Source organism: Trematomus bernacchii, unplaced genomic scaffold (assembly GCF_902827165.1).
Source record: "Trematomus bernacchii unplaced genomic scaffold, fTreBer1.1, whole genome shotgun sequence".
NCBI lineage: Eukaryota > Metazoa > Chordata > Actinopteri > Perciformes > Nototheniidae > Trematomus > Trematomus bernacchii.
The window spans coordinates 4,843,743-4,869,048 of NW_022987720.1; the positions used below are offsets into that span (position 1 = coordinate 4,843,743).

At 41.1% G+C, this 25,306-nt stretch overlaps 1 protein-coding gene across 4 annotated transcripts in view; it reads right to left on the reverse strand.

The window, feature by feature from the left end:
• The window catches only part of utrn (utrophin), a 173,867-nt gene that overhangs the window by 126,544 nt on the left and 22,017 nt on the right, over positions 1 to 25,306 (reverse strand). For all 4 annotated transcript variants that reach the window (XM_034143472.1, XM_034143473.1, XM_034143471.1 and 1 more), the window contains 27 exons: positions 24,234 to 24,326; positions 23,579 to 23,751; positions 22,576 to 22,691; positions 21,800 to 21,966; positions 18,430 to 18,660; positions 16,837 to 17,018; positions 16,038 to 16,188; positions 15,641 to 15,760; positions 14,692 to 14,793; positions 14,133 to 14,240; positions 13,826 to 14,005; positions 13,119 to 13,282; positions 12,900 to 13,023; positions 12,728 to 12,815; positions 11,792 to 12,036; positions 11,008 to 11,176; positions 9,723 to 9,850; positions 6,766 to 6,903; positions 6,571 to 6,684; positions 6,271 to 6,426; positions 5,914 to 6,084; positions 5,582 to 5,773; positions 4,305 to 4,439; positions 2,998 to 3,147; positions 2,429 to 2,590; positions 1,374 to 1,505; positions 106 to 279 (listed from right to left, as the gene is read on the reverse strand). In XM_034143472.1, coding sequence (XP_033999363.1) covers positions 106 to 279; positions 1,374 to 1,505; positions 2,429 to 2,590; positions 2,998 to 3,147; positions 4,305 to 4,439; positions 5,582 to 5,773; positions 5,914 to 6,084; positions 6,271 to 6,426; positions 6,571 to 6,684; positions 6,766 to 6,903; positions 9,723 to 9,850; positions 11,008 to 11,176; positions 11,792 to 12,036; positions 12,728 to 12,815; positions 12,900 to 13,023; positions 13,119 to 13,282; positions 13,826 to 14,005; positions 14,133 to 14,240; positions 14,692 to 14,793; positions 15,641 to 15,760; positions 16,038 to 16,188; positions 16,837 to 17,018; positions 18,430 to 18,660; positions 21,800 to 21,966; positions 22,576 to 22,691; positions 23,579 to 23,751; positions 24,234 to 24,326 — 4,065 coding nt within the window. The remainder of the gene's footprint in view (positions 1 to 105; positions 280 to 1,373; positions 1,506 to 2,428; positions 2,591 to 2,997; positions 3,148 to 4,304; positions 4,440 to 5,581; positions 5,774 to 5,913; positions 6,085 to 6,270; positions 6,427 to 6,570; positions 6,685 to 6,765; positions 6,904 to 9,722; positions 9,851 to 11,007; positions 11,177 to 11,791; positions 12,037 to 12,727; positions 12,816 to 12,899; positions 13,024 to 13,118; positions 13,283 to 13,825; positions 14,006 to 14,132; positions 14,241 to 14,691; positions 14,794 to 15,640; positions 15,761 to 16,037; positions 16,189 to 16,836; positions 17,019 to 18,429; positions 18,661 to 21,799; positions 21,967 to 22,575; positions 22,692 to 23,578; positions 23,752 to 24,233; positions 24,327 to 25,306) is intronic.

Consider the following 25,306-nt stretch of genomic DNA (forward strand, 5'->3'; position numbering starts at 1 on the left):
TAAATGGACATTTTGTGGCTGCATAAATAGGTAGCTACCCAAACTAACCCAATCACAAATAAAAGGTTTGTGTATAAGAGAGATCGAAAAAGTTGTAGCCCTCACCATGCAACCACCGAGGTGGGACTGGATTTTTTCCGGGTCGACGTCCCTAATATCCAGAATGTGCAGCTCATCCTTGGCTCCATCCAGGACTTTCTTACAGTCCAACATGCGCTGCTCAAAGTTAGCTGGCTTCTGGAACAGCTGGTACTTCGTAGAGATCTCCCTCAGTTTCCTCTGCAGAGGGAAAGGAGAGTTAAGTTTTACATCTGTGTCAGAAGCAGAAAACACGTAAAATTCTATAAACATTGCCGACATAATTTTGTATTTTTTCCATGACTACAAAATATTTAGTATCAGATTTTGTTAAATGAATTCTCATATTATCATATTTTTCTTTTTTTAGTATCCCAAGCCTATATATGGAGGCCAGCATCAGATTACAATTTACACGTATATTGTGATCACCTAATAAGGTTGTACTTATTGTGTCAAACACATTTTTTTGGCAGTTTATTCAACATTTTGTCTGAAAAAAAACAACTCGGAGTCAAACACTTGGCCTGGTCTGATTTCATCTTCATCTGATCTAGAATCTATGTTTTGGTTGTGAAAGAATTGGCACTTTAGTTTTCTTCTTCTAATGTCTAAATGAGGGGGGTCAAACTCAATTTCATCGCGGGCCACATTAGCATTATGGTTGCACTCAAAGGGCCGGTTGTAACTTTCAATCTCAATCTTTATTTATTTATTTATATTGCACATTTAAAACCACCTCAGTTGACCAAAGTGCTGTACAGGGAACAAATATAAAATAACACAATAGGAGTAACATAATAAAACAATAATTAAAAACAAGATAAAAAGCACAATAACTAGAAACATATAAAAACACATACAAATATCAAAATGTTATGTTCAACTAGTATTAAAAGCCAGTGCAAAACTTTAAGACTATATATAAATACATATATAAATATATCAATGGATTATTATGGGATAGGGTAATAACTTCATAATTAACTACGTCTGAAAGCAGAAGTCTAGGGCAAATAATTGCAAGTCTCTTCAGTGCGCATGTCACAAAATGAGATGCATTGTGGGACATGTAGTTTATGTGCAACGTGCTTCTGTAAAGTAGCATCTAACTGTATAATAAACATATTATATTCTTTGCAAGCTCTTGCGGGGCCACATCAAATGAAGTCGAGGGCCGGATTTGGCCCCCGGGCCTTGAGTTTGACACCCCTGGTATAAATGATGTATTGATGGAGGCTGGTTGACATGACTTCCTGCAATTGCAGATGATCTCCAGTAGGGGTCAGTGTTACCTGTAGCTGGTCCAGCATCGTCCCACCTCGAGCAGCTTTGCCATCAGTGGAAGGCGGAGGCATGTTGGCCACGTTCCTTTTCCTCATGTCCTCCACCGTGACCTCATGGGCTGCGATCTCTGCACCAATGGTCTGAAGAGAGAGTTGAAAATAACACTATGAATACATTTGCACTCATACAGGAAGGCCCTTCTACACCTACTGATGCTGATGAGATCTAGGAACAAAATATACTTATTTTCATCAAAACAAATTTGTCTGACTGTTGACTACTGTTTCATTTCTCAGAGCTTCTATGGAGGAGTGTCACTGTGTGTATCTTATTTGAAGACTGAATTAGTATTTGTTTACAGTTCCATAGGATTCTAGTAGGAAAACCTGCAGATAAGTGAAAAAGGCACAGGATTTAGTAACATCCATCACGTTTGTTTGCTTATTTCTTTGTCTTCTAAAAGGTTCGGAGGGTTGCACAAAATGTCTCCATTATTTTGTGTGTAGCAGGAAAGGGAAATAACATACAGTGCTAGTTTTGCCTTCTAGCTGTGAAAACGCTGTCATCCAAAGACTGGAAATATTGAGCACATTAGTGTTGCCGTATTTTTTACTTGGAGCAGTTTCCATTAAGAATGAACCTACATTTTCCTAGTTTGTCCTGTGTGATGTTTGCTGGACCAGAAATATGAAGCTTTGGTTTCACTCATTACCAATGAACCATGTATTCATGTTAAGATGCCATAAGATACATCTTGATGAACTGGAAAGTGCGCAAACCATTCTGCTTTACACACAAAATCATTGTGAAATTTCCACCCATTAATATATTGTGAAAGCATTAGAGCTCATTTGTAAACGTATTGTAATTTGGGGACATATAAATTGTTCTCCATTTTAAAATGTATCAAAATTCTGATCCTACAACTAATTCACTCTGTATTAAAGCTATTAGTAATCTTTTTACGTCTTGTTTTTTTTATTTTGTATCGTATTTATGGGACACCGAGTAGTCTCACTCTTTCCGTCCTGCTGAGAGCGAGTGTTGTGCACATGTACGGTACCTGTGCCTCCTGAGGGAGCTGGAAGGCGTCCACGCGGTCGGTGAGGTAGGAGGTGAGTGTGTGGTCCAGCTGGCTCAGAGACTCCTGCAGTGTTTGCAGCGCCTGCTCGTTCTCCTTCAGAGTCTGCAGCTGCTGCTCAAGGCTGATCTGTCTGTTCACCGCCTGGAGGGAGGCGGGGGCGAGCAGACATTCAATTATGGGTTAGAATTTTTCAAGTTCAAAGACGTGGAATGTGCACACCCTTCCAAAGCAAAGATTTTGTTTTTGTATTTTTTCTTAATGTGATAATGCAAACATCTGCTCAAAGATGCTTCTAAATACACTGCATGCACATTAATAAAATACAGGTGAATACAAATACATGTGCTGAAATACATGTACATTATCTGGTGACAATTCTGCGATGTTTTCAGCTGAAACGACTCAATGAATCAAATGTAAATATACAGGTTAAGGTAATGCATAGCTCACACTTTTCTAAAAAAGATATCCAAAAAGAACTCTTAATGAATGCCTTTTATCGACTGTAACACACACACATGCACATCCATCAAAGCCAAGGTCCTGACCTGGTGGTTGAGTTGCTCGTAATGGGAATTGAAGGCCTCTAGCTTTTCGCTAATGAGTTCGTCCAGTATGCCCCCGTCTATCAGCGTCTGACCCAGCTCTCTGATCTGCGTCCGGTTGTCCCCGGGGTGACGAAGCGCACTCTCCAAAGACTGGTGATGAAAAAAAGGGTAAAGTTAAGAGCAAACCATCAGAAAAAAATCAAGCAAAGAGGAAAGAAAAAGGAAATTAGTGTAAGAAAGAGATCAAATAAAACAGTCCTTTGATAAAGTCCCAACAAAAATCAAGAAAGTTGTATTGCTTCACAGATCCAAAAATTATCCACAAAAACTAGAAAAAAGTCAACGCTAGAAATCAAACACTCGAGGAAGAAAGAACACCAGAAGGAAAAAGAAAATCCAGTAAATTAGTGAAATGATTGTGTGGGTATGTGGGTGAAAGACAAAATGAGAAAGATCCAAAAAGCTGAGCAAACAGATGGAACGCAGATGCAGAAATTGCAAAGTTGGGGGTGCAAGATGGAGGCAAGCGGAGAAAAGACGATAACTGAACGAGAAATGAGAGACAAGTGAGAGAGAAGCTTGTCCAATGACGCCACTTGTTTGGATGCAACAGTCATTGTTTACGTGGGGTCATTAAATATGCTTTTGCTTCCGTGCGGTGATGAACAGAGACAAGAGCGTCTGCCCCCTCCAGAGGGGTGAGTCTGATTAGGGGGAGAATGGAAAGGGTGAGGGGGACAGAGGGAGTATTATAATAATGGAGAGGGACAGAGACAGAGAGAGAAGGATAGGGGCGAGAACTAATTAAAAGAGAAGAAGCCAACACCCAAGGTCAAAGAGGGGAAGGGGAAACATCGTCTTCAAGGGTCTTCAGTTTCCTTCATCACTATGCGATGTTACAGAAGCAGCACTCTGATTAAAGTGAGTGTGACATCAACACTGCAGGCCAGTCTACAGATATAGCAACGGAGAAAGTCACGGCAGAAGAAATTTGGATGACAAAGTCAAAGGAAATTAGGATATTAACAGAGAGAATATTAAATGGCCTGCTTGGTTTATCAAATGTACTATTTTTCCTACCTACCCTGTCTCAGACCTGATCTGTGAGGTTTATACACAGACACCAAGAAATTAAGCTCAACTAAGCTCATCCTTAATTATGGACATTTTTGACTATGTGTAAGTAAGTAAATATCACTATTCCATAAAACTTCAAAAGAGTGAAAACAGGAATCAAAGAGAGAGAGAACAAAGTTAAAGATGGCAGACGAATTAGATGTGATTACAGTATGTGTTTGTTTTTATACCTCCAGAGCTTCATTGACAGCCTCAGTGCTCTCAGGTAGGTTTTCAGAAGCTTGGACCTTCTCCTCCAGAGTGTTGAGCCAACTCTGCTCCATATCCAGGTACTGAAGCAACTCCATCCAACAGGACCACACCTCCTTCAGTACACACACACACACACAGCACACACACACCCACACACACACACACACACACACACACACACACACAACACACACACACACACACACACACACACACACACACACACACACACACACACACACACACACACACACACACACACACACACACACACACACACACACACACACACACACACACACACACACACACACACACACCACACACACACACACACACCACACACACACACACACACACACACACACACACACACACACACACACACACACACACACACACACACACACACACACACACACACACACACACACACACACACACCACACACACACACACCACACACACACACACACACACACACACACACACACACACACACACACACACACACACACACACACACACACACACACACACACACACACACACACACACACACACACACACACACACACACACACACACACACACACACACACTCCGTCAGAGACATTTAAATACAGTTGTGCACAAACAAAAATGACGTTCCTACAAAGTGAGCTGTATTAAGTATGCCCTCACGTACAATGTTGAATAACAATATGAAAGAAACACTTAACTGTGATGCTTTTTTACAACAAAGAAATCATTATGCCTAAGGTAAACAGCAAAATATGCATACAATTAAAATAAATAAGACAAGCATAATTCAGTGGTGGCTGACGTTTACCCTGAAGAGTCAAGGGATGATATTTAAAACCAGTGCCTCGAACTATGACTTTACACTTCAAAATGAGCTCTAAAAAACCAAAACCACCAGCGACCTTCCAGCTTTTCTTGTTGTTTGCATGGAAATTAACAAAAAGGGAGCCAAAGTAATGACACATTGAATAAATCAACATGTTGTTCCTACATGGGAGTTTCAAGTTGGTAAAAAAAATTTTTGCATGAAATTGAGATTTTTTTTGCAGTCACAGAACCTTTTTATAGATTATACATTAAGTACATTTAAATCCAATATGACGCTTCTTGTTTCTCAATCGTTGGTCTAAGAAGATAAACTGTAAAGCTGTGGTGCAAGTATACTTAAGCTAGTAGACTTCAATTGACCGACAACACATTCTGTATTCACAAGCACACCCACAAACATTACCTCCAGAGTGTGACACTTGCTCTTGAAGCGGTCACACAGCTTGTTGTAGTTTGCTAGAACCACATCTAGCTCCGAGGTCAGCTCCTCTGAATTGCCTCCACTAGGGGGCGATGTTCTGGACACCAGCGTGTTGATGCTGTCTTTCAGGATCTTCACCTTCACCTCCTTCTGCAGCACATCCTCTTTAGCCCTCTGCGAAGGTAAGATGAAAATTACATCCGCAACAGAGATGATAGTTTAAGGAATAATCTGTAATAATATGTATTTTTCTACTGATACTTTCACGACTTGTTTATTGTGCAAACTTTTTATGACCACGCCTGCACTCCCACCTTCATCTCATCCAGCGACGATTGCAGCTCCTCTGGACTCTTGTATTCAAAGTCCCTCATGAGAAACTCTTCATCGACCTGTGTCATCCACTCCTGCATCTCCGCCAAGTCCTTCCTCAGATTCACCTGCCTCTCCCGATTCTCCGCCACACACTCCTGATGCCTCAGCAGCTGGAGGGTAGCATATGACATTAAGTAAAGGTTTTGTGTGTAGTGAAAACAAGACTATGAGACTGTGTACAACATAACATGTCTTATTTGTTTGCTTGTATTGACTACATTCACACAAACTAGAAAGCCATATTTCTTGCAGGACATACCAGCACATATTGCAAAAAGATAAATAAATGTCTTTACCTTTTTGCTGAGTGTTTCCCATTTGCTCTGGCTGTCATCCAACTTATCCTGCCCCCACTGGGCTAGTCCTGGGACTGCAGTCGTCTGTACAGCGCTCACATTCTCTCCCATCTGCTTCAACGAACCTTCCACTGACTCCATCTCATTCACATACTCCTACAGCAGAAAAAAGTACATGATTATACTTTGAAATAATTGAAATCCAATTTAGGAATCATTTTAATGTCAGAATGCATATTGTCACGGCCTGCAGTCCTCACAGAAACAACAGTAAAGTAAACATTTTGTATGTTCACCAACCTTGCACTGGTTAACCTCTTCCTTTAAACTTTCTTTGTCGCCCAACCCCGTGGCATCACGAGACAAAAGTTCCTCAACCGCTTCCAACCAACGTTCCACATCCACCAAACGCACCTAGAAACACCATTTAACCAGTTAATTCAAGTTAAGACAACGCTTGTAGACTTTCAGTATGACTAATTACAGCTACTCCACCTGATTGTCCTTCATGCTACCCAGGATGCACTGCAGTGTACCCAGCTCCTCACGAGCTCTGGAGGAGAGCTGACTCCATCTTTGTAGTTCTTCAGAATCTGAGGCTTGCTGTGTTTGCTCAGTATACAGACACAGGCCCTGAGGGGAAGGAGAGTTCAGGCTTAAAATGACTGACTGTGTAATGTGAAACTACCACAGCTGTTGTTCTTTGTGAATGAATTTACCAAGCACTAACAATAACAAAAAAATGCCTAAGTAGAAGGAGCCTTTTTTTGTTGAAGATACTAACATTCAGGATTAATTATCTCAAACAACGGACTTCAGCAAACATGAGTAATCCATGTTTGTTTAGTTTCAGGAACTTCCGAGTTTACGCACAAATTCATAGTAAAGCTTTCAAAAATATTTTGGTTTCCCACTTGTAATTACTTGGATGTTTATGTGAATGCTACTTGACCTGGAGCCTGGTAAAACCAATAACTCCTATATAACAAGAATGTGGTTAAAAATGTGGTGTTTTTTTGTTTTTGTCGGTGAGTTAAATATTAATAAATCAGCCGGAATAAAAAAACATTGCACAACACTTTTACTTCTGATCATTTCTACAAGATTTGTTCATGCAAAGTATTCAGACAATGTGTTGTTAGAACCTGACAATCACATTTACTCGCTGAACACATGTTAATATATTAGTGATTAAATTGCTACCACATGTTTATGATTAATTGGATTTCATTAGCAATTCACAGAAGCCCTTAGAGGCAAGAGAGATGGTGGGGCCTTTTTCAAGCCTGATCTAAATCGTTTTTTCCACTGTGTATACAACTGACAACAGGTGGAGGAAAAGAGTTTTAACCAAATAATTGTAATGTAAAGTTCATTTAATTCAGTTAATCTGTGAAACAGGTGGAAATGTTTTTCCAATAAAACAAAAAAATTGAAATCGATTATTTGCCTGCATGCTGAGTGAATGGTAGAATTAAAACTAACTTAGAAAGAACATGAATGCTTGAAGTTCTATTCAGAGCATGTGTTAGTGGTGTGCTTCAGACCCTTTTGGCCAAAAGGAGTATTACAACAACAAACACTAGAAAAATTATCCTGACAAAATAAATCACCTGCTATTTTTTTTTTACTTGTTTGCACAGATGAAACAAAAAGCAATCCTGAAAAAAAATATTTTCCTGCCAAGACCAACTTGGTAAAGTGATCCTGGCCAACTTCATTTTTTACCTGGAAAAAACGTCTTGGGCCACCTGTTTCACAGATGTAACGCAGATCAAGGAATGTAGAAAGAATACCCTGGCAAACCCTTTACCCCCTGTTCTTACGTTATAAACACAGGAGAGAAAACTATGAAATATATTTTTTCTCATTTGCCTCTCAGGGCTTCCGTACATACAGTATGTGTACAATGGAATAATCAATTTAAACATGAGGAAACAATACTGAAAAGATTGGATGACTACGACTTCCTCCTAATGACTGATGGGACTCTGACGCTGACGTGGGATGGTGTGTGGTGGCTGTCAGGCTGACTGACTGGTTGAGCAGCCTCACACTGAGCTGTTGGAGCTCCATGCAGCATGAATGGGCACGCTGCCCAGAATGTGCCATGTCTCCACCCCTTCCCCGGCACCATGCCCTATCTGCCACGATAACAACAGCCCGGACTGAGCCACATTCCACCGAGGGATGGAGGAGGAGAGAAACACGCACAGAGACACACACGAAGCACACCAACCCATATATCACAAAGCTACATACCAAAACACACACACACACATACACCCTTTCCTATACACAGAGGTTGGATACAGTGCAGAGGGAAGTGACTGGCTGATAAAGGGACCTATTGTTGTGTGTGTGGAATAGAAAGACTGACAGCAGACACTCTGATATACGTACCAGCACAAAGACAGAGACAAACAATGAAACCCTTTTAGCTAAGATGTCAGAGTGCACATGCTTTATCAGCTTTAGTCCACGGATAAGCCACAAGAACAACAATTCAAAATAACTTATTTAAAAAAAATTCTAACAATTGACTGTGGTGTTCTTTAGTTTGACTAAATGGTTTTTTTGTATCTATATTTAACTACAAATGCCTTATTCTGTTAAAAAGGGGGATATTGGCATATACAGTTAGTAACATTAAGATACAGAATAACAACAGATATTACTACACAAAATATGTAACAAGACAACATAAAGTCATAAAATAAACAAGACTATTCTTATACAACCTAACAAGAACAATACTTTGTAATTATAATAAGTGTGGTAACCTCCACCAAGGTTTTTATGTTTTGGTTTCTGGTCAGTTAAGTTGTTGTTTGGGAGGCAACTGTGGCACAGCGTCTAACAATCAGAGGGTCTGAAAAGTGTCTTACGATAAGATACTTAACTCCAAATTGCTCCCGTGGTATAACCATGATATTAAAGTGTGTGTTAATCACTAAATCAATAAACAACATGTAATGTTTTGTCAGAAAATGTGTACTTCACAGATTTAAATGTATTTTCGGTGAAAGATTTTGTCTGAGATCGCATGATGTAGTATTGTTAGATGTGCCAAGAGCAAGGACTGTCTTAGGTAAGACAGCTTTTATGTGCACAGCTCCACTTGCTTGGAACAATCTTCAGCAAGAATTGAAACTGAGCAATCTCATTCCTCTGCATGTTTTTAGAGCTAGGCTAAATGAAATGCTCGTTGATACTATGGGTACTTGTAAATGTCTATAACTATGTAAATGTATCCTGTAAATATAATGTATGATGTCCTTTATTGTTTTATGTTTCATGTGGAACCTATATGCTGCAGGTATCCCTTGAAAAAGAGATCTATGATCTCAATGGGACCAATCTGGTTAAATAAAGGTTTGAAATGAAATGAAATGAAAAGTTGACTGTTTTTCACAGAAAGCCTTCATATATCAAGTTGATGAACTGCTCACCTGTGCCCGCTCCACTGCTCCCTCAGCTGTAGGGATGTCCACAACTCCTTCTCTCAGAGTGGCAAGTCTGGCCTCGAGGCCCTCCACCTGGCTCGACATCAACTGCCTGGCCTCAAGACAGTTCAAAGCTGAAAGAAGACAAGCAGGAGAGTGAGATGTTTATAAACTATTAAATTAAGCTATCAAAACTTTTGCATCAGGACAATAGCATTAGGTTTGAAACCACAAGGGGGCAGTGAGCCGGTTTAGGATCTGTTTGTCTGTTTTTATGTTGTGCTCTTCTAAACAATTGGTACATGTCACTTGTGCCAAATACACAAAAAAACACTATAAAATCAAGGCTCATCTGCTGTTCATGGCAAAGATGATTACATGAAAAAACGAAGTTAAGTAGTGCCCATTTGTGACTACTTCAACCTCGTTTATATTTAATTATATTGAACTTGCTGTTCCTGCTCTTCTCTTCTCGGTCAGTGTTTTAAATTACCAGGTGATTGAATGCTCACATAATCTGGCTATGTTTATACACAAAGAGCAGGGATTGAATGTAGTGGGGAGAGAAATAGAGAGAGGCCCTGTCAGGAGGCTGATTGCCCTTAAGCAGAAACAAAATGGTTTTGTTTGGCTTTCATCCAAATCCTGACAGTCGTAAAAGCCTAAAAAGGCACGGAAAGACAGACCAGACACATGCACACACACCTTGGGTCAGGAGTGGGGAAGAGCATTAAAGTCTCACTTTACAGACTTCTTTTTGGCCAATAGGAGTGCATGTAAATTCCAGAGTAAAAACTATAAAACGGTGCCTGATTTTAGGACTGCTCCAGGTCCAAGTCACGTCTTCAGGTGAAGGTGGAGCTGGCACAAAGGGATGATCTTACACAAAATCACTCATGTATACACGCACACATCTGTGAGCTTCTGGAGGCCATATAAGGGCAGCACCCATTACCAGTGGCAGGCCAAGGATTCATAAAAGCTGATGTCAAATTTATACAACCCCTGTAGGACTGAGCTCTGCAGATCTTAGCTATCACTCGTTCAGTCTCCCTATAAACCTGAAAGCTTTGAGCCAGGAGCAAGCAGAGAGAAAATGGTCTTTGTTTTAGGGTAGGCTTAAATCTGTACTGCAGCTCTCTGAAATAAGAGCATGCCTCAAGGCTGTCAGGTCCCTTGAAAAGCATGTGGTACTGTTAACACCAAGGGGCCTGCTCAGAGTTTGGGATTTTTAGAAGTTTTCCTGTTCATTGATTTAACAAATCATTTTGATATAGTTCAGCAAAAGTACCTTTGTTGACTTCTTGCTCTCTGCTCTGTAGCCGCTGCAGTGTGGAGGCGTGATGCGCCGATACCACCACCATGTTGTCTTTCAGAGCGGGCACGGCTCCTAGGGACCCCACCTCCGCAGAAAGCTGCTCCAATCGCGGGCTCGAGGCGGTCAGCTGGACAAGTCGGGACTGAAGAACACAAGAGGAAAGCGCTTTCTAATTTGTATCTGAAGAACTTTAAAAAGATAACTGAGCAGGGACAATTGTTGCTGTCTCTTCATCTGAACTATTGTCAGCTTGGCTCAAATATATATTAGCCTATATTATATATAGCCTATGATTTGTATCAAACATTACATTATTTATGTTTCATAATGATCGAGAATGATGACACAAGATGGAATGTATAAAATTCAGCAATTTCTTAAACTTTGGGATCTATTTTGTGCAACAATAAGTTAGTCTGGAGTAAAACTCACAGGTTTCTGGACTGATTGATCCTTTCCACTGACAGGTTATCCCTTTCTACTCAAAGTTAAAATAAAGTTCAGTTTAACTGTCACCTTTCAATGACTCAAGCATCTGAGGTACTCTTTCACGTTAATATATCCATTTTGCCCTCATGGTTGTTTTGATTTATGACTTTCTTTTGAAGTGTTTCATCTCTGCTGTGAAAACTGAACTATTTTTGAGACTGCAACTGCATGATCTGAATGTAAGAGGATTGAGGAAAGGGTTAGGGGTGAGGATTAAAGTCACACAAAGGAGATCAGGGTGAATGGGGATGTAGACGCTGACTCTCACCTGGCATTCTCCACTCAGACTTCTGAGCCCGGCCTCGTTGCACTTCTCTACAGTCGGGGTCGAGTCCAGCCATTGATCTTGTTCCTCGAAGGCTCGGTCGAGGTCTGCCAGCTCTGCAGACACCGCTCTGACCCGGCTTTGAGTGTGAACTCGCTCACGGGCTGCCTGCAGCTCCCGCACACACACATCCCACTCGGTTTGGATCAGGTTTATGTCTGCCCTCACCGAGTCCACACGCTCTCCCTCTACAGAAAAAGACAAGCCAAAAAATATAGACGCTCCCTTCAAATGGCCCACAAGTAAAGTAAAAGCACACTTTGAATGTGTTTTTGCATAATTTAGTTGGAATGTGTCACAGCCTGTGTTGTGAGTTTTCTGACACTGAAGCAAAAGTATAAAACACTAGCGGATGAAAGATTGGAAAACACAGCACGGATGAGAGAACTGCAGACATGAGGGAATAAAATAAGTTGAGTTTAGTGGAAAGTTTGGTGTTTAACAAATCTTCTCTAACTTAGGAGTGCTGCTCGACTACCCCTCACTGCCTCCAGAACAGTGTAAACACATCAAAAACCCTGAGTGCCTCTTCATTTCATTGAGCGGTTATATGGAGTCAGCCACCCTGCAGGCTGACAGATTTTTACTACTCTGTCCACAAACAAACACACACAAACACACATTCAGATTACTAAAACTGAAAAACAATCAAAAGATTGTAAGCTTGTAAATGCCCGGAAAATACCAAGCAGCTGTGGAAAAGTAGTAAAATCTTATGAGATGAACACAGTTTAACAGGGAAATGGAAGATTTCTGTTAGAGCCTCTGAGAAACAATAAAGATGGAATTTGGATGGATTTGTTTAAAATAGTGTTTGGTTTATTGTCACTAATAATTTCACTGTCATTGAGAAAGGACCATTTCCTCCTTCCTTCATACCTCTCTCCAGCTGGTCCATCAAGACCCGTCCCTCCTGGATCACTTGACTCACTGTGGCGTCCTTTTCTGTGAGGTCCAACTCCAAACCCTGCAGTGATTAAACACACATTTATGGTGATAAATTCAAAATATGTGCTAATTTGAAATATTTTTTAATCACCTGCAGGTTTACCTGAAGTTTCTCCTGCAGGTCTGGTGTGTCAGGTGTAGTGTCAGGGTGTGTGGAGGCCAGCGCCTGAGTGGAAGTCTTCCATGTTTTAATCCAGATCAAGAGGTCAGACAGCTTATTTTCAAACCTGCAGGACACAGAACACAATGTGTGTATTGGGGTTGGCTTTATTCTTTCACTTTCCTGACAAAGGAGGTAAGTTCTGAGTGTCAAAGTTCTTACAATCGTCTGACTTCTGCATCTGTCTCCACCAGTCGTTTCTTAGGAGGAGCAGGCGGGGCCAAGTCCTGGTCGGCGATCGAAGCAACCGCAGCCACAGCAACTGTATCCACGACAACCTGCTCTTCCACCCGAGTCATCCCAACGTCTGTCACAGCTTCCATTACCTTAGCAGTCAGAGAGAGCATGAGTGAGAATTAATTAGACATCAACCAAACTCACCGAGTTATGAGCAGAGAATTTTCTTTTAAAAACAACAGATTCAATTATCTGTACCCTACTTCCCTTTTACGAACAATTATTTAATTCATATTGAAAATCGATTATAAATTCAATTTTAAAGAAACAATACTGCAGCATTTTAAAATCAATAACTTATGCTATTGGGAAGTTTTTTTAATTAGATCCTAAACCTCCCAACCGCTTCATGTTACTGTATTTTACATGTTTAATTTGTTGTACTTATCTATCGAACAATCAACAATAATTGAAGGGATTTTACATAACCTTATATCATTTTAAATCCATATTATCATACTGTTTATTATAGCTTTTTAATGTTATTTTATCCAAGTTGATCCATCTTCGTCAACACTGACCACTGCATATTTAAATGAATAGCTCCTTTTTCTTGAGGTGCAGTTTTGTACTTTGTGCATTAACTTTTCCACGCAGGAGGACAAAACCCATTCTGACACACTAACACACACCTGGAAGGAGCAGTCCTCCAGCTTCTGCACCAGGTTATCCCATCGATGAGCCAGCTCCTCTGTGTCCTCCTCAATCTTGGCCCCGGCCTCAGGGCTCCGGAGCAGCGAGATCACATCCTGTCCGGCATCAGACAGCTGGTCCAGAGTCCTCCTCTTCTTCTCCATGTCTTCCTTCAAAATCTACAGGAAGGAGTCACAACAAATGAAGGGCTACACAAAACATGGAAACCTTATATTGAAGTTTAAAAGGCATTTAGTTGTTAAAGTATCTGGCGTGGCAGCTTCGAAGACTTGGCAGATAACTTACTGCTAATCGGCGCACATTGGAATTCATTTCACTTGGGTCCTTAAAGTTGCTGGTCTGTACTTCACTCAAGGCCTCCTCATTTTCTGCCAACCACGCTCTAAATAAACTCTGAAATGGGAGAAAATAGCATTAGCTTAAAACACCTAGAAAGCTTTACAAACAGAGTCTTGGTGTCCTTTGAACAAAAACATGTTTGTAACCCTTTTAATTCATAACTTGAAGACCTAAAATCAAAAGCAAACACATTTCTAACTCAAACCACAGTTTTTATAGTAAAAATATTTATTTATTTTAAGTTTCTGTTAAAGAGAAACACTAGATCTTAAACATTGATAGGTTCATGTAATGAAGTACTAATCACTTTCCTTCATAATAATGTAAAAATGAAACAAAAACTGTAAAATGTGAGCCGTTTTGAAGATGCTAGGAATAGCAAACACTTGAAGTGACCCATTATGTTGGATGATCTAATTATAGGGAAAAAAGGAAGACCATGTGCATGATATCGTCTGTGCCTGTGTCTGTATATGTGAGAGTGAGTTCATAGTGCATGTCCTACCTGGTCTGAGAGAAGCTGCTGCCACACCATGAAGACTTCCTGCAGCTTGTTCCACCTCTCCTCTGTCCAGCGACACACAGCCGCCCAGCGCTCACCCAAAGACTGGAATGCAGGATAAAGACAATTGTTACTACCAACATGTTCTCAGAAACACTTCGCAAAGGACGGGAAAACATTTAATACATATTATTTGGAACTCGATGTACAAAATCTTGTAACCAAAAACAGCTTCCTGTAACAGATCTAGGATATTTTTTAGGAAAAATTACCAATGTTATTACTCATGAATTAGCAATAAAAGGCAAATGTATTGCACGTCGTAGATCAGGGGTGTCAAACTCAAATACACAGTGGGCCAAAATAAAAAAATTGGTACTAGTCGAGGGCCGGACTGGTTCAATGTTTATTGCAGAACTTATTGAAATGAACTTATTGCACATATTAAACCTGGAACTAACAAAGCTTAAATTATTGCCTATAAAAACAACATTAAACTTTAAATAATCAGTTGCATTAATTTCTTATGGCTCTATCTGCAGCTTTTCCGGAGTCATTTCTTATGATTACATTTTTCCACAGGCCAACAACAGCTTCAAAAAAACTATTTCCCTCAAAGAAAAAACCAAACATGCCCTGTTGTCGTGAGAGAAATAGTGCAAGAGGAAACATCCATTTAAACTCAGTTTGCTGCTCTGTGATGCTAGTCTAAGCCAGATACTTGGCATCTCATCTTGAGTGCAAGGTCATCAATGTTTGGGCTCAGACTCTGAGCTGAGGAAGGCGTGCGTGCAATATACCGGCGGGCCAGATCTAATAGTAATTAGAAATTATCCTGCGGGCCGAAATTAAATCCACCACGGGCCTGATTTGGCCCCCGGGCCTTGAGTTTGACACATGTGTCGTAGATGGAGGCTCTGCTTCTTGAACTGACACATTTTAAGAAACGTACTTGCAGTTGCTCCTCCAGGGCAGCGGTGGCACTCTCACCGCTGTTCTCATCTACGACGACCACCATGTGTGTCAGAGAGTTGACCTTCACCTGCTCCGCCTCCAGGTCATTCTGAAGCTCCTGAACAGAAACGCAAACAGTGAACTCAGCACGGTCACATATTACCCATTAACAGAGCTGGCAGAGAAGCTACTTGGCTTCATGGTGACACCATGGAGACAGTGAATGACTCATTAAGCAAAGGATCAAACATGTGATGATGCATCACAAGACTGGTTTAGGCCAAGGGAAGTGCAGTGAGAATTATTTGTATATCCTTCCTGATCATGGTTAATCAATGTCCCATTCTCTAATGGACTACATTCATGAAAGATCATCACTTTGACAGAAATCTTACTTTGTGCTGATCTATCTGTTCTTTGTAGAGCTCCAGGTCGTTCACTGACGGTTCTGTTTCTATCTTTCTGATTCGCTGCTCTGTCTGTGACAGCCAATCAGAAAGCTGCTGCAACTGCTGCTGCTGAAGATCCATCAGGACTTCATGGAGCCTGGAGAGGTAGAGTCAGCACAGTGAGTGAGGTGAAGAAATGACACAGAAGCTATATGTCTACAAATCTTTATGGTGTCAGTTCAGTAGCACATCATCTAGAGTAAGAGATAATGTTGAATCCAGACTACATGCACAGAGTTATGGCACGCATAAGCACATATACTTTAGATCAGGGTCAATAACGATAGAGCGGACAACATGAATACAATTTATGAACAACTGTGTGTGTGCATGTATGTGTATGTGTGTAAAGCATCGTAAACCTTGATCACACAGATTGAGTGTTAGACTTGTTAGGCCTTGGCGGGCTCAAGGCTTATCAGGTGTCACCTTCACACAGTTTGCATTATCAAACGCTCTCATTCTAAAGAAAAACTCATAAACATCCAAGATAAACAGTGACACAGAGAGAAAAATGACCTCGGAGCAATTTGTGGCTCATGTTGGGATTGCCCTGCACACTACCAGTGAATACATCTACAGATATTTTCATTTTAAGCCTTAGTTATTTATATTTTAAATGACAACACTCACTTGTTTCTGACATAAATAAACCAAAATGATGTAATGCTTGCAATTAACAACAGCAAAGGGTATTCTAACCCCCCTGCAGGTCTGAAGCAGGTGTGCTTGTTCGTGTTTCTACCTGGCCTGGCGGTCCATGCTGGCCACTCGGAGGTTTTCCCAGCGGGAGTTGAGGAGGCTCATCTGCTCCCGTATTTCCTCTTCTTCTTCGTCGGTCAGATTGCCCTGGGCTATCAGTTGGTTTCCCGCTTGAAGCACATTACCCACACTGCTCTGATGCGCTGTCAGCTCCATCATAAAAGCCTTTTTGGGGGGGAACATAAAACAGTTATTTAAAAAAAGGTAATGCAAATCTTTGACTCTCAAACTGTGTGATTTGTGTTCTTTAATGTTGCGTCTTCCAGAGAAGCTATGTTCTAGCACCATACAGCTGTGGGACCCACTAACTGTATCTACACTATGATAGTTAAGGAATACGATGTATAACCACAACATGGAGATTTAACATTGCTTGTTAAATGTAAATCAGCATGCTGTCTCTTGGCTCCCACATACTAACATCTGGTTTCTCCCCACCCTTGAGCTTTGCTTGGTATACACCTTAATGATGCCCTGCAGAAGCACCGGGCATCACCTCTGCACTCTTGCATTTGTGAGTGTTGCTGTAGCAACAGTCAGAGCCAGTCTGCGAGCACACACTGAATAGCAGAGTCTGCCAAGCAGCCAACTGAGGCCAATTGCAAAACAAAAGAGGAATACTTTAAGAAGAAATACAAGAGAAACTTTGAAGGAGTTTGGTTGCTTCTCAACTCTTAGAGGAGCTGCTCTTTGCTGTTGTGCGCAAAATGAAACCCAATTAATTGAGTTATTGTCTGTTTTGTGTGAGCTCTGTGGATGAGTAAGCATTTTTGACTGCACCTCTGAGCACATTGTTTTTGATTAAGCTTTGCTGGAGAAGTTGGAGTAAGTATGTGAACAACTTGGCTGAAGCAAACTGATTTGTTTTAGACCTGCTGAAAAGCCTAGCTGTAAAACTACAAGCTTTCTGCTTTGACCCTGGATTCCAGACATTAGACTTCACAAATATTCACATTTCAGCCAAGGGAATCCTGCCAAAGCCCCCTGACACACATGCACAGACACAAACCCTGCAACTACGCCTTCTCAAGCAAGCAAGTAAGCTCTGGGCCAAGGCACCGTGGGGTGCTGTGCGCCACTGTTCTCAGCAGAATTCCTGGCATTCCCAACATGTACAGAGCATGTACAGCGCATGTACAGTTGGTTGTGGGAGGCCTCTATCTCAGAGAGAATGACAGTAGACAAAAAACTGATGTGCAAATCTGACAAATATCATGTGGGTCATAAAAGTGTGTTGGCATTTGTATTGTCAAACAATACGATTTTTATTTTAAACGGATATGTATAGGTCCATTTAGGATATCTCTTTGAGCATGTCGTTTTTGAAACAGTTAGGGACGTTTCATCTACTAAACTAGGAAAGGAACCAAACTATTTTTCCCTTTTTAACTTTTTTTACAATTTAAAAAATGTAACATATCCACAGAAATAAATGAATGAATGAATGAATAAATAAATATACAAATAAATACTTTGATGGATAAATAAATAGAGCTGTTGTTTGTGCGTTCCTCTGCATGTGCATGCATGTTTACATTTTTGCCAGCCTCACGCCAGCTTGCAGGTCTCCTCCTACCTCGTGTGTGTGAAACTGCTCTTTGACTTCTTCCACATCGTCCGACACCTCCTCCTGAATCTGCAGAGCGTCCTCGGCCGACAGCAGCCAGGTCAGTACCTCCTCCAGCGTGGTCTGGTAGCTGTCCAGGTCCACTTCCATCATGCTGCCCTCCATCTCCCCCTCAGTCTCTGTCAGGGGGCTGGGGGTCTCAGGCCGGGGGCTGCTGCCCGCTTCCTCCATCTGCACATTCTGAAAACATGAGAAGAGGGATTTTCTGATTTTCATATGAACATATCAGTTGGTCAGTTTTAAAATAGAGCCAGAAATGTAGTCTACTCTGGAGCACGCAGAGGGACCTGCCTTGCTGACTTAAGAAAAAAAACAACTGCAGGACTATTATAGGATGCTGGGAGGTGCCCCTGGCATGCTGGGAAGGTCAATCCTCATTCTAGGAATAGCAGACACTCTGAAATACAGTGCTATCCTGGGTAAAGTTGGGTATACAGTTAGAAAATAAATGGTGAGCAGCTTTTAAAGCATAAAAAGCGTAAAAATAGTTTATAGTACAATAGGAAAAACATGTCTGAAAGGAATGCTGCAGTGTCCTTCAACAACTTCCTGAATACATTCCTAAATAGTTCCTTAAGTTTTGTCAACACATTCTCACTTTGAATACCATTAAAAATACAGTTTCGTTATAAACCATGTTTACATGTGACGTCCTTTGTACACAACTGAATTAACAAACTATTCCAGGTTTACACTTTTCTATAAGTAAGCAAGAAAAGGTTCAACAGAGCTCAACAGATCTGTGTGGAGCCGAAATGAACGGGAGATATCAATCTATGCACGGCAGCGATGCCAAGTCAAAGATGACAGAAATGCTAATGGGTGTGTGGAGACTGGTACAGTATCAAGTCAAATAGCCCTTTGTGTTCCAGGCTGAAAATACACAACAGTAACGTCTGTGCAGCGATTTTGGGATAAGGTCAGGTGCTGAAAATACTCAATGACCTTTGATATTTTGAAATAAGTAAACAAAAATACTGTAAACCCTTATGTTAGTGAGCTGAGGAAGAAAAGACAGCAGCAGCGAGAGAAAAAGAGTGAGAAAGAGAGAGTAAAATATATACAGAGAGAGAAAACTGCAGCCTTGGTCTATTTATTGACTTGAATGGCTGTAAAATAGCTGTGGTCTGGCGCAGCAGAACACTTTATTATCACCAGATGATTTGCTCAACTCGATCTCTGCATTCATCACTTTTAAAGTTGTGATCTTGGAGCATGTAATGATTCACCATCATCCATACATCAGTTCACTTCATCATCAGCAATATTCAGTATTATTAGATTTCAAGCTGAAGTTGTTTTGAATGTTGAAAACAATCAACTCAAATCATCAGAAAGAACTTCACAACATCATCATGAACCTACAACTAAAGGAGGGAACCAAACAGTCACCAAAAACAAAGAGCCTTTCTTTTTCCTCTCACTTCCAGCAGCATTACGCATCACTTCCTATGAAGAGGAGCTGTGCCAGGAAAGTAAACCCCTCGTTGGACCAATCAGACCACTATTTAAAACCGCTTTCCAGCTCTCGTTCCAAGACGTGTGAAGTATGTGCCCTTGGGCAATAAAAACTTAAGAGGTGGTTTTGGAATTCTGACTAAAAACCTCTGAAAGGAGCCGCTCCAGGGATGTATGTGATTGAAAGAAATTACATTTTTGGGGGTGATGCTGTAGTTATTGTGGAATATAGTAAGTTAACAATGTGAAAATTATCACAACCACACGTTAGAGAAACAGCAGGGAAGTCCAATTGAGTCAAGGTGTAGAAATAAGACACTGAAGTGCTTACAGATGTTGTATCAGCATGTGCATGTCAGTAACATACCGAAGCCACCCGCCCACCAGCACACAATGCTCAAATAACCTTCCCTGTCAAATCTCTATTCCCCTCATTTCCTTCCACCCCTTCACTGCTCTGCGTTTCCAGCAGCATGCAGTTTGGTCTGTTGGCTAATGTCAGCTGGGTGAGTCATGGCTCTGCTCCCTGTTTGTCTGCGCCTGCCATGCTTGTCATGAGCAGTGCTGGAGAGAATGAAGGAGATGGCTTTTTCAGGGCGACTCATTCTATCAGGAAACACACAATGAGGCACAGTATTCCTTATTCTTGCACATGACAGCGGCTGTGGCCTTTAAACTGAATGTTATCACGAACACAACGCGGCCTCAAAAGGTTGAAGCAGTTATGGGTCCAGATTTTTTACGGCTTGAGCTTTTAGCTGTTGAGGCTGACGTTCAGGAGCCGAGCTATCATCTCTCCATTCATAGAAGGAGATAACGGCTTGTTTACGCCGGCACAGAAAGGAAGGTTCAGAGAGGCAGCAACCGGAGGAGATATATCTGCTGGTCTCAAGGACTACTGAAATAACTGAACCATGGGGATTGAGTACAGTGTTTTGTATTTTTGGGGGTGTATCGATACAAATGCATTGTGAACAGTTTAAATTAGGACAACCACCTTTCAATTCAGTACGTCTTATAACCCAAAAGGTTAATGCTAGTACTTGCAGTACATATGGTACACATTATATAAAAAATTGGCATGTGCATAACATAAAACTTCAAGTTCAATAAAGAACGTTTTAGCATTGTGGCAGCTCTTGCACTATAGGCTAAAGGATGCTAGTAAAGTTAGCCCAGCTTATATAAAACACAGCTAGCATTATCGTTATGGCAAACATGCATGAGAACAAAAAGATTAACAAGAAATCCTTCCCATACCATTTAGATCCACTGTTAAATTAAAAAAAAAAGAGCTTAAATCGACTCAGATTAAATGATTCTTCATAATAAGAACATGCCAAAGGAATAACACATTTTAGATCGCTTACTGAATTACTTATGGGAATCATACCAAATAAGCAAGTTTTTCTAAATGAATGGAATGCTATGTTGTGTTTTTCTCAGTGCCGACAGAAATCCTGAACCAAGACCAAGGGTTGAGAACCAGTTCAGAACTGATTCTGCATCTCAATTAATAAGAACCTCGCTTTTGGATTCCAGGTATAAATTCCTGAGGTTTGGGCTTACTGCTCTTCTGTTTACATCTCTGGTTACCAGCTGTGGGTTTTTGCACACAAAGAAGCACCTTGAACTCCTTGAGAAACAGATGTATCCATGGAATCCAGTGAGCACTATTTGTGTGTGTGCAGTTTGAAAGGCTGTGAGGATAGTGAGGAGACTCTCCCCTTGGTCTAGATCTATGTGTCTTTCCCACTTTGCCCAGAAAGAAACTCAAAAAAGCCTAAGCTGTTGGTGTCTTTCAAGCTTGTCTGGTACCCTCCTGTATCATATCACATACATTAACTGTGTGGTGTTTTACCTGAGCACTGAGGCCTCGACCTGAGCCCTCAGACTCCACTTTGTATTTGCGTGGCAGAGTCTCCACTTCTCTGATAGCCTCCATGGTAACGTCTTTGGGCAGCACGGCGAACAGCGATGTTACATACATGATGATGGACTTCTTATCTGGTAACTGCACCGCCACATCTGAGAGAGGGGGGGGGAGAATAGTGGGAGGGAGGGAGAGATACAAATCAAGCATGAGAGGCAGCATGGTAGATGGAGTGAGAGGAGGAGATTAGAAGGGGAGGAAGGTGAGAGGGGAGAGAAAAGGGCAGGTTGAGACAAGTTATACAAATTAAACTGCTTTGACACAGGTCAGATGTGACTAAGACTGGGTCATGACATAAGAAGTGTATGAATATAAACAGCTCAGCTACACGCACACCGAGGATCTACAGGTGCTCCATCAAGTAGGAAAACATTCTGAGCAAACACAGCTTCTTACAAATCTTCAGCCAAAGATAACACCAAGTATTTGCTCCACCGTGAGTGTATCCAACTGCTGGCCGGACATGAAGGTAGGCTTCGTGAACGCAGACCATGTTTGAATATGTGGGAATGTTTGATCGTAAAATGAAGGCATTCCATATCCAGCTTTTACCTTGTTTTGTTCCGCTTTAAAAAGGTAGTTTATGGGTGACTGAAATATAATTGTTTATATAAAAAAAACGTTCTACAGTCATCCTTGCCAAAATAAATACAGTTGGTGTACAACATGGGAAATGTTTTTTAAACAGCTCCTAATGGCCGTACCTTCTGCATCCAGTAGCCTCTCAATAGCCAGCTGGTCTTTGGCTACAGTGAAGGCATGGTCCAGTCTCTCCACAGGGCTCAGTCTGACCACCTGATCCCAGCTGAATACATTTGGCCTGAAGACACAAAGAACAGTGGCAACTTTAACATTCAGGATTTCCAGAATAGGGTTTCCAGTCTCAGATTATTAATATAACACGCATATCTGCATAAATATGCGCATTTCTCAAAGTGCTGGAGTGAAGGTAAATAGTTGATTTTCTGAGATCATAACTTCTGTAACAAATATTTGAAGCATATGTGTCCTCTGTACAAAAAAGACTCTTCCCTTAGGGGTTCAGGGGGACTTGCGTTGAAGCCAGTTGGGTGTGGAATGTGTGTGTTCAGTGATCCACTTAAACCCCGGCCCAGGTCTAAACCAACACTGGCCTTTCTCACAGCTCACAGGCCTGTGTGCGAGTGTGTGTCACTAGTAAGAACAAGGGGTTACAGAAAGCGGGGGAAACACCCTCTGACGCTTCTCTTACTCTTTCTTTCACACACACAACGGCGTACACACACACACACCGAGCGTGTGCAAACAGTGGCATGGCAGGCGTAAACAGAGCAAGTCAAGCAGTGTACACACACCCGGCAGGCGCTGACCTGTCAACCTGACCCCCCGCCACTTACACAGAGAGGGAACCCTCACAACCTCTCCTTTTCACACACACACACACATAGAAAGCTTCCTACACATTGGACACTCCTAAATTCCAAGCCTTGGTTTTTTTTACATTCTTCAAAGTCAAAAGGCATGTCAAATATTCAATGTCACCATAGGAACAAATACAACAACATGAGAATATGGAAAATGTAGTCTACCAAAAATGTGCATGAATCAAGTCATACAATTCAGACTAAATGTACCATTACATGGATGTGAAGAGATAATCTTATAAGTGGTTTCTTGAGATCATTGCAGTAACAGTGTTTGTTACCATGACGTTACATCTCTCCTCACCTGAAGTGGTGCAGGATGCCGTTGAGAGCCAGGCCGTCAGCCCAGCTGGTGGTGAAGTTCAGCACATTGACTTCTGGGTAAGAGCGTGTGCACTGGCGTACCCAGCTCAGTAAGATCTTCTCACTGTTGGTCTGCTGCAGGTTGGACATGATATCCTTCATGATGTCTTTCACCTGCACGAACATGGAAAAACACACATTTATATGGGTGAAGTAAACAACATATTATTCTGCACATCTTACATGTGTTTCGTGTTGATATAGAAAGGGATACTTATTATAATGATCATCTTATGTAACAGGGGACCAGATTAATGCATCATGCCAAATGCAATTGGCACAGATTGTGATAATGTGTAAGAAATTATATGAGAATATCACAGTTTAACACCAACACGTTACATGGTATTATGAAGTAATGGCAGGTTTGTAACTAACACAATGCAATTCATACTGTATACAATGACAGGTGAAATGAATGTAAACTCTAAATAATAAAACTAATATTGAAAGAACTGCCAGTGATAAACCTTTTTAATTAAACCTAGGAAAAACGTACACAAAGCAGTTGATGACATGCACGTTTACATGCATGCACGCACATGTGCACATCACTACTGATTTGTCATCATCTGAATTTGTATGTGTTTGCTCACCTGCCAGTGGAGGATAATACTCCAGATGAGGCCCAGAGTCAGCTTGTGGTTTCCATCCACAATATCTGTCCCTCCTATGTTTACCAGATCAACCTGAAAGTGACAGACGATGAAAGAAAAACATATGTATGTGAATATGAATAATACAAGTATTGTTAAAGCTGTGCATTAGTTAAAAAGTTGAAATGATTCCTGTGTTGAGCAGATAAGTTGAAAAGCCTGCTCAGATGCCAACAATAAAAAACTGCCAACATTATAAAACTCTAATCCTAAAATCTTTTTTTCAAAATTAGGGAGCACTTAGGAATCGTTTTATTAAAATACCAAGTAAAAATCTAAGTTTCTTGCAGTGGAGTATAAATTATTCCTGCTAATGTTAATGAGAGTCCACATTGTTACAGCTGAAAGATTCTGAACCATGCATTTTTCCCCCACAGTGGATTATACCACACTAATTACACCCTTCAATTGTTACTAATAAAGCGTGTCTGCAGCCTTGTCTGACATTAGTCATATGAGGTGAGGCTAAGTGCGAACTGATTACATGTAAATATTTTGGAGAGGATCAAGGCACTGAGTGGAACATGAGGTCAAGTGTCTGGTCAGACTCAAAGTGACCTCTATGTGCACGACAGAGCTGACCCCTGAACTGTTCTGTTCCCAATTAGCCTCATCGCGCCAAACTATACTCTTTTTGTCTGTCTCTCTATCCTTCTTTCTCTCTGTAGCTCGGTCTATCACACAGAAGTTCAAAGAGTTCATCAGCCCTCTGCATCTGTGTGCATGTTTCCATCCCCACCTTCTAAACTAGGACATATTTCCAGTTGAACCCACACTTTCCAAAAAGTTTGAAAAAAAATGTTGAAGCAAGAAGGATAATTCAGCAGCGCTCCATCACACACCACTGGTCATTAGATGCCAGAGAGGAAATACATAGTGCAATGACACTCTTCGTGTAGTAGCTCTACAGATACAGCTGTAGATTCATGTTACAGTATATGTGTATAGTAAAGTCATGTTTTCCAAAGCTAGGACATCAACAAGAAGCCAATTTCAATTATACATGTGGTTTC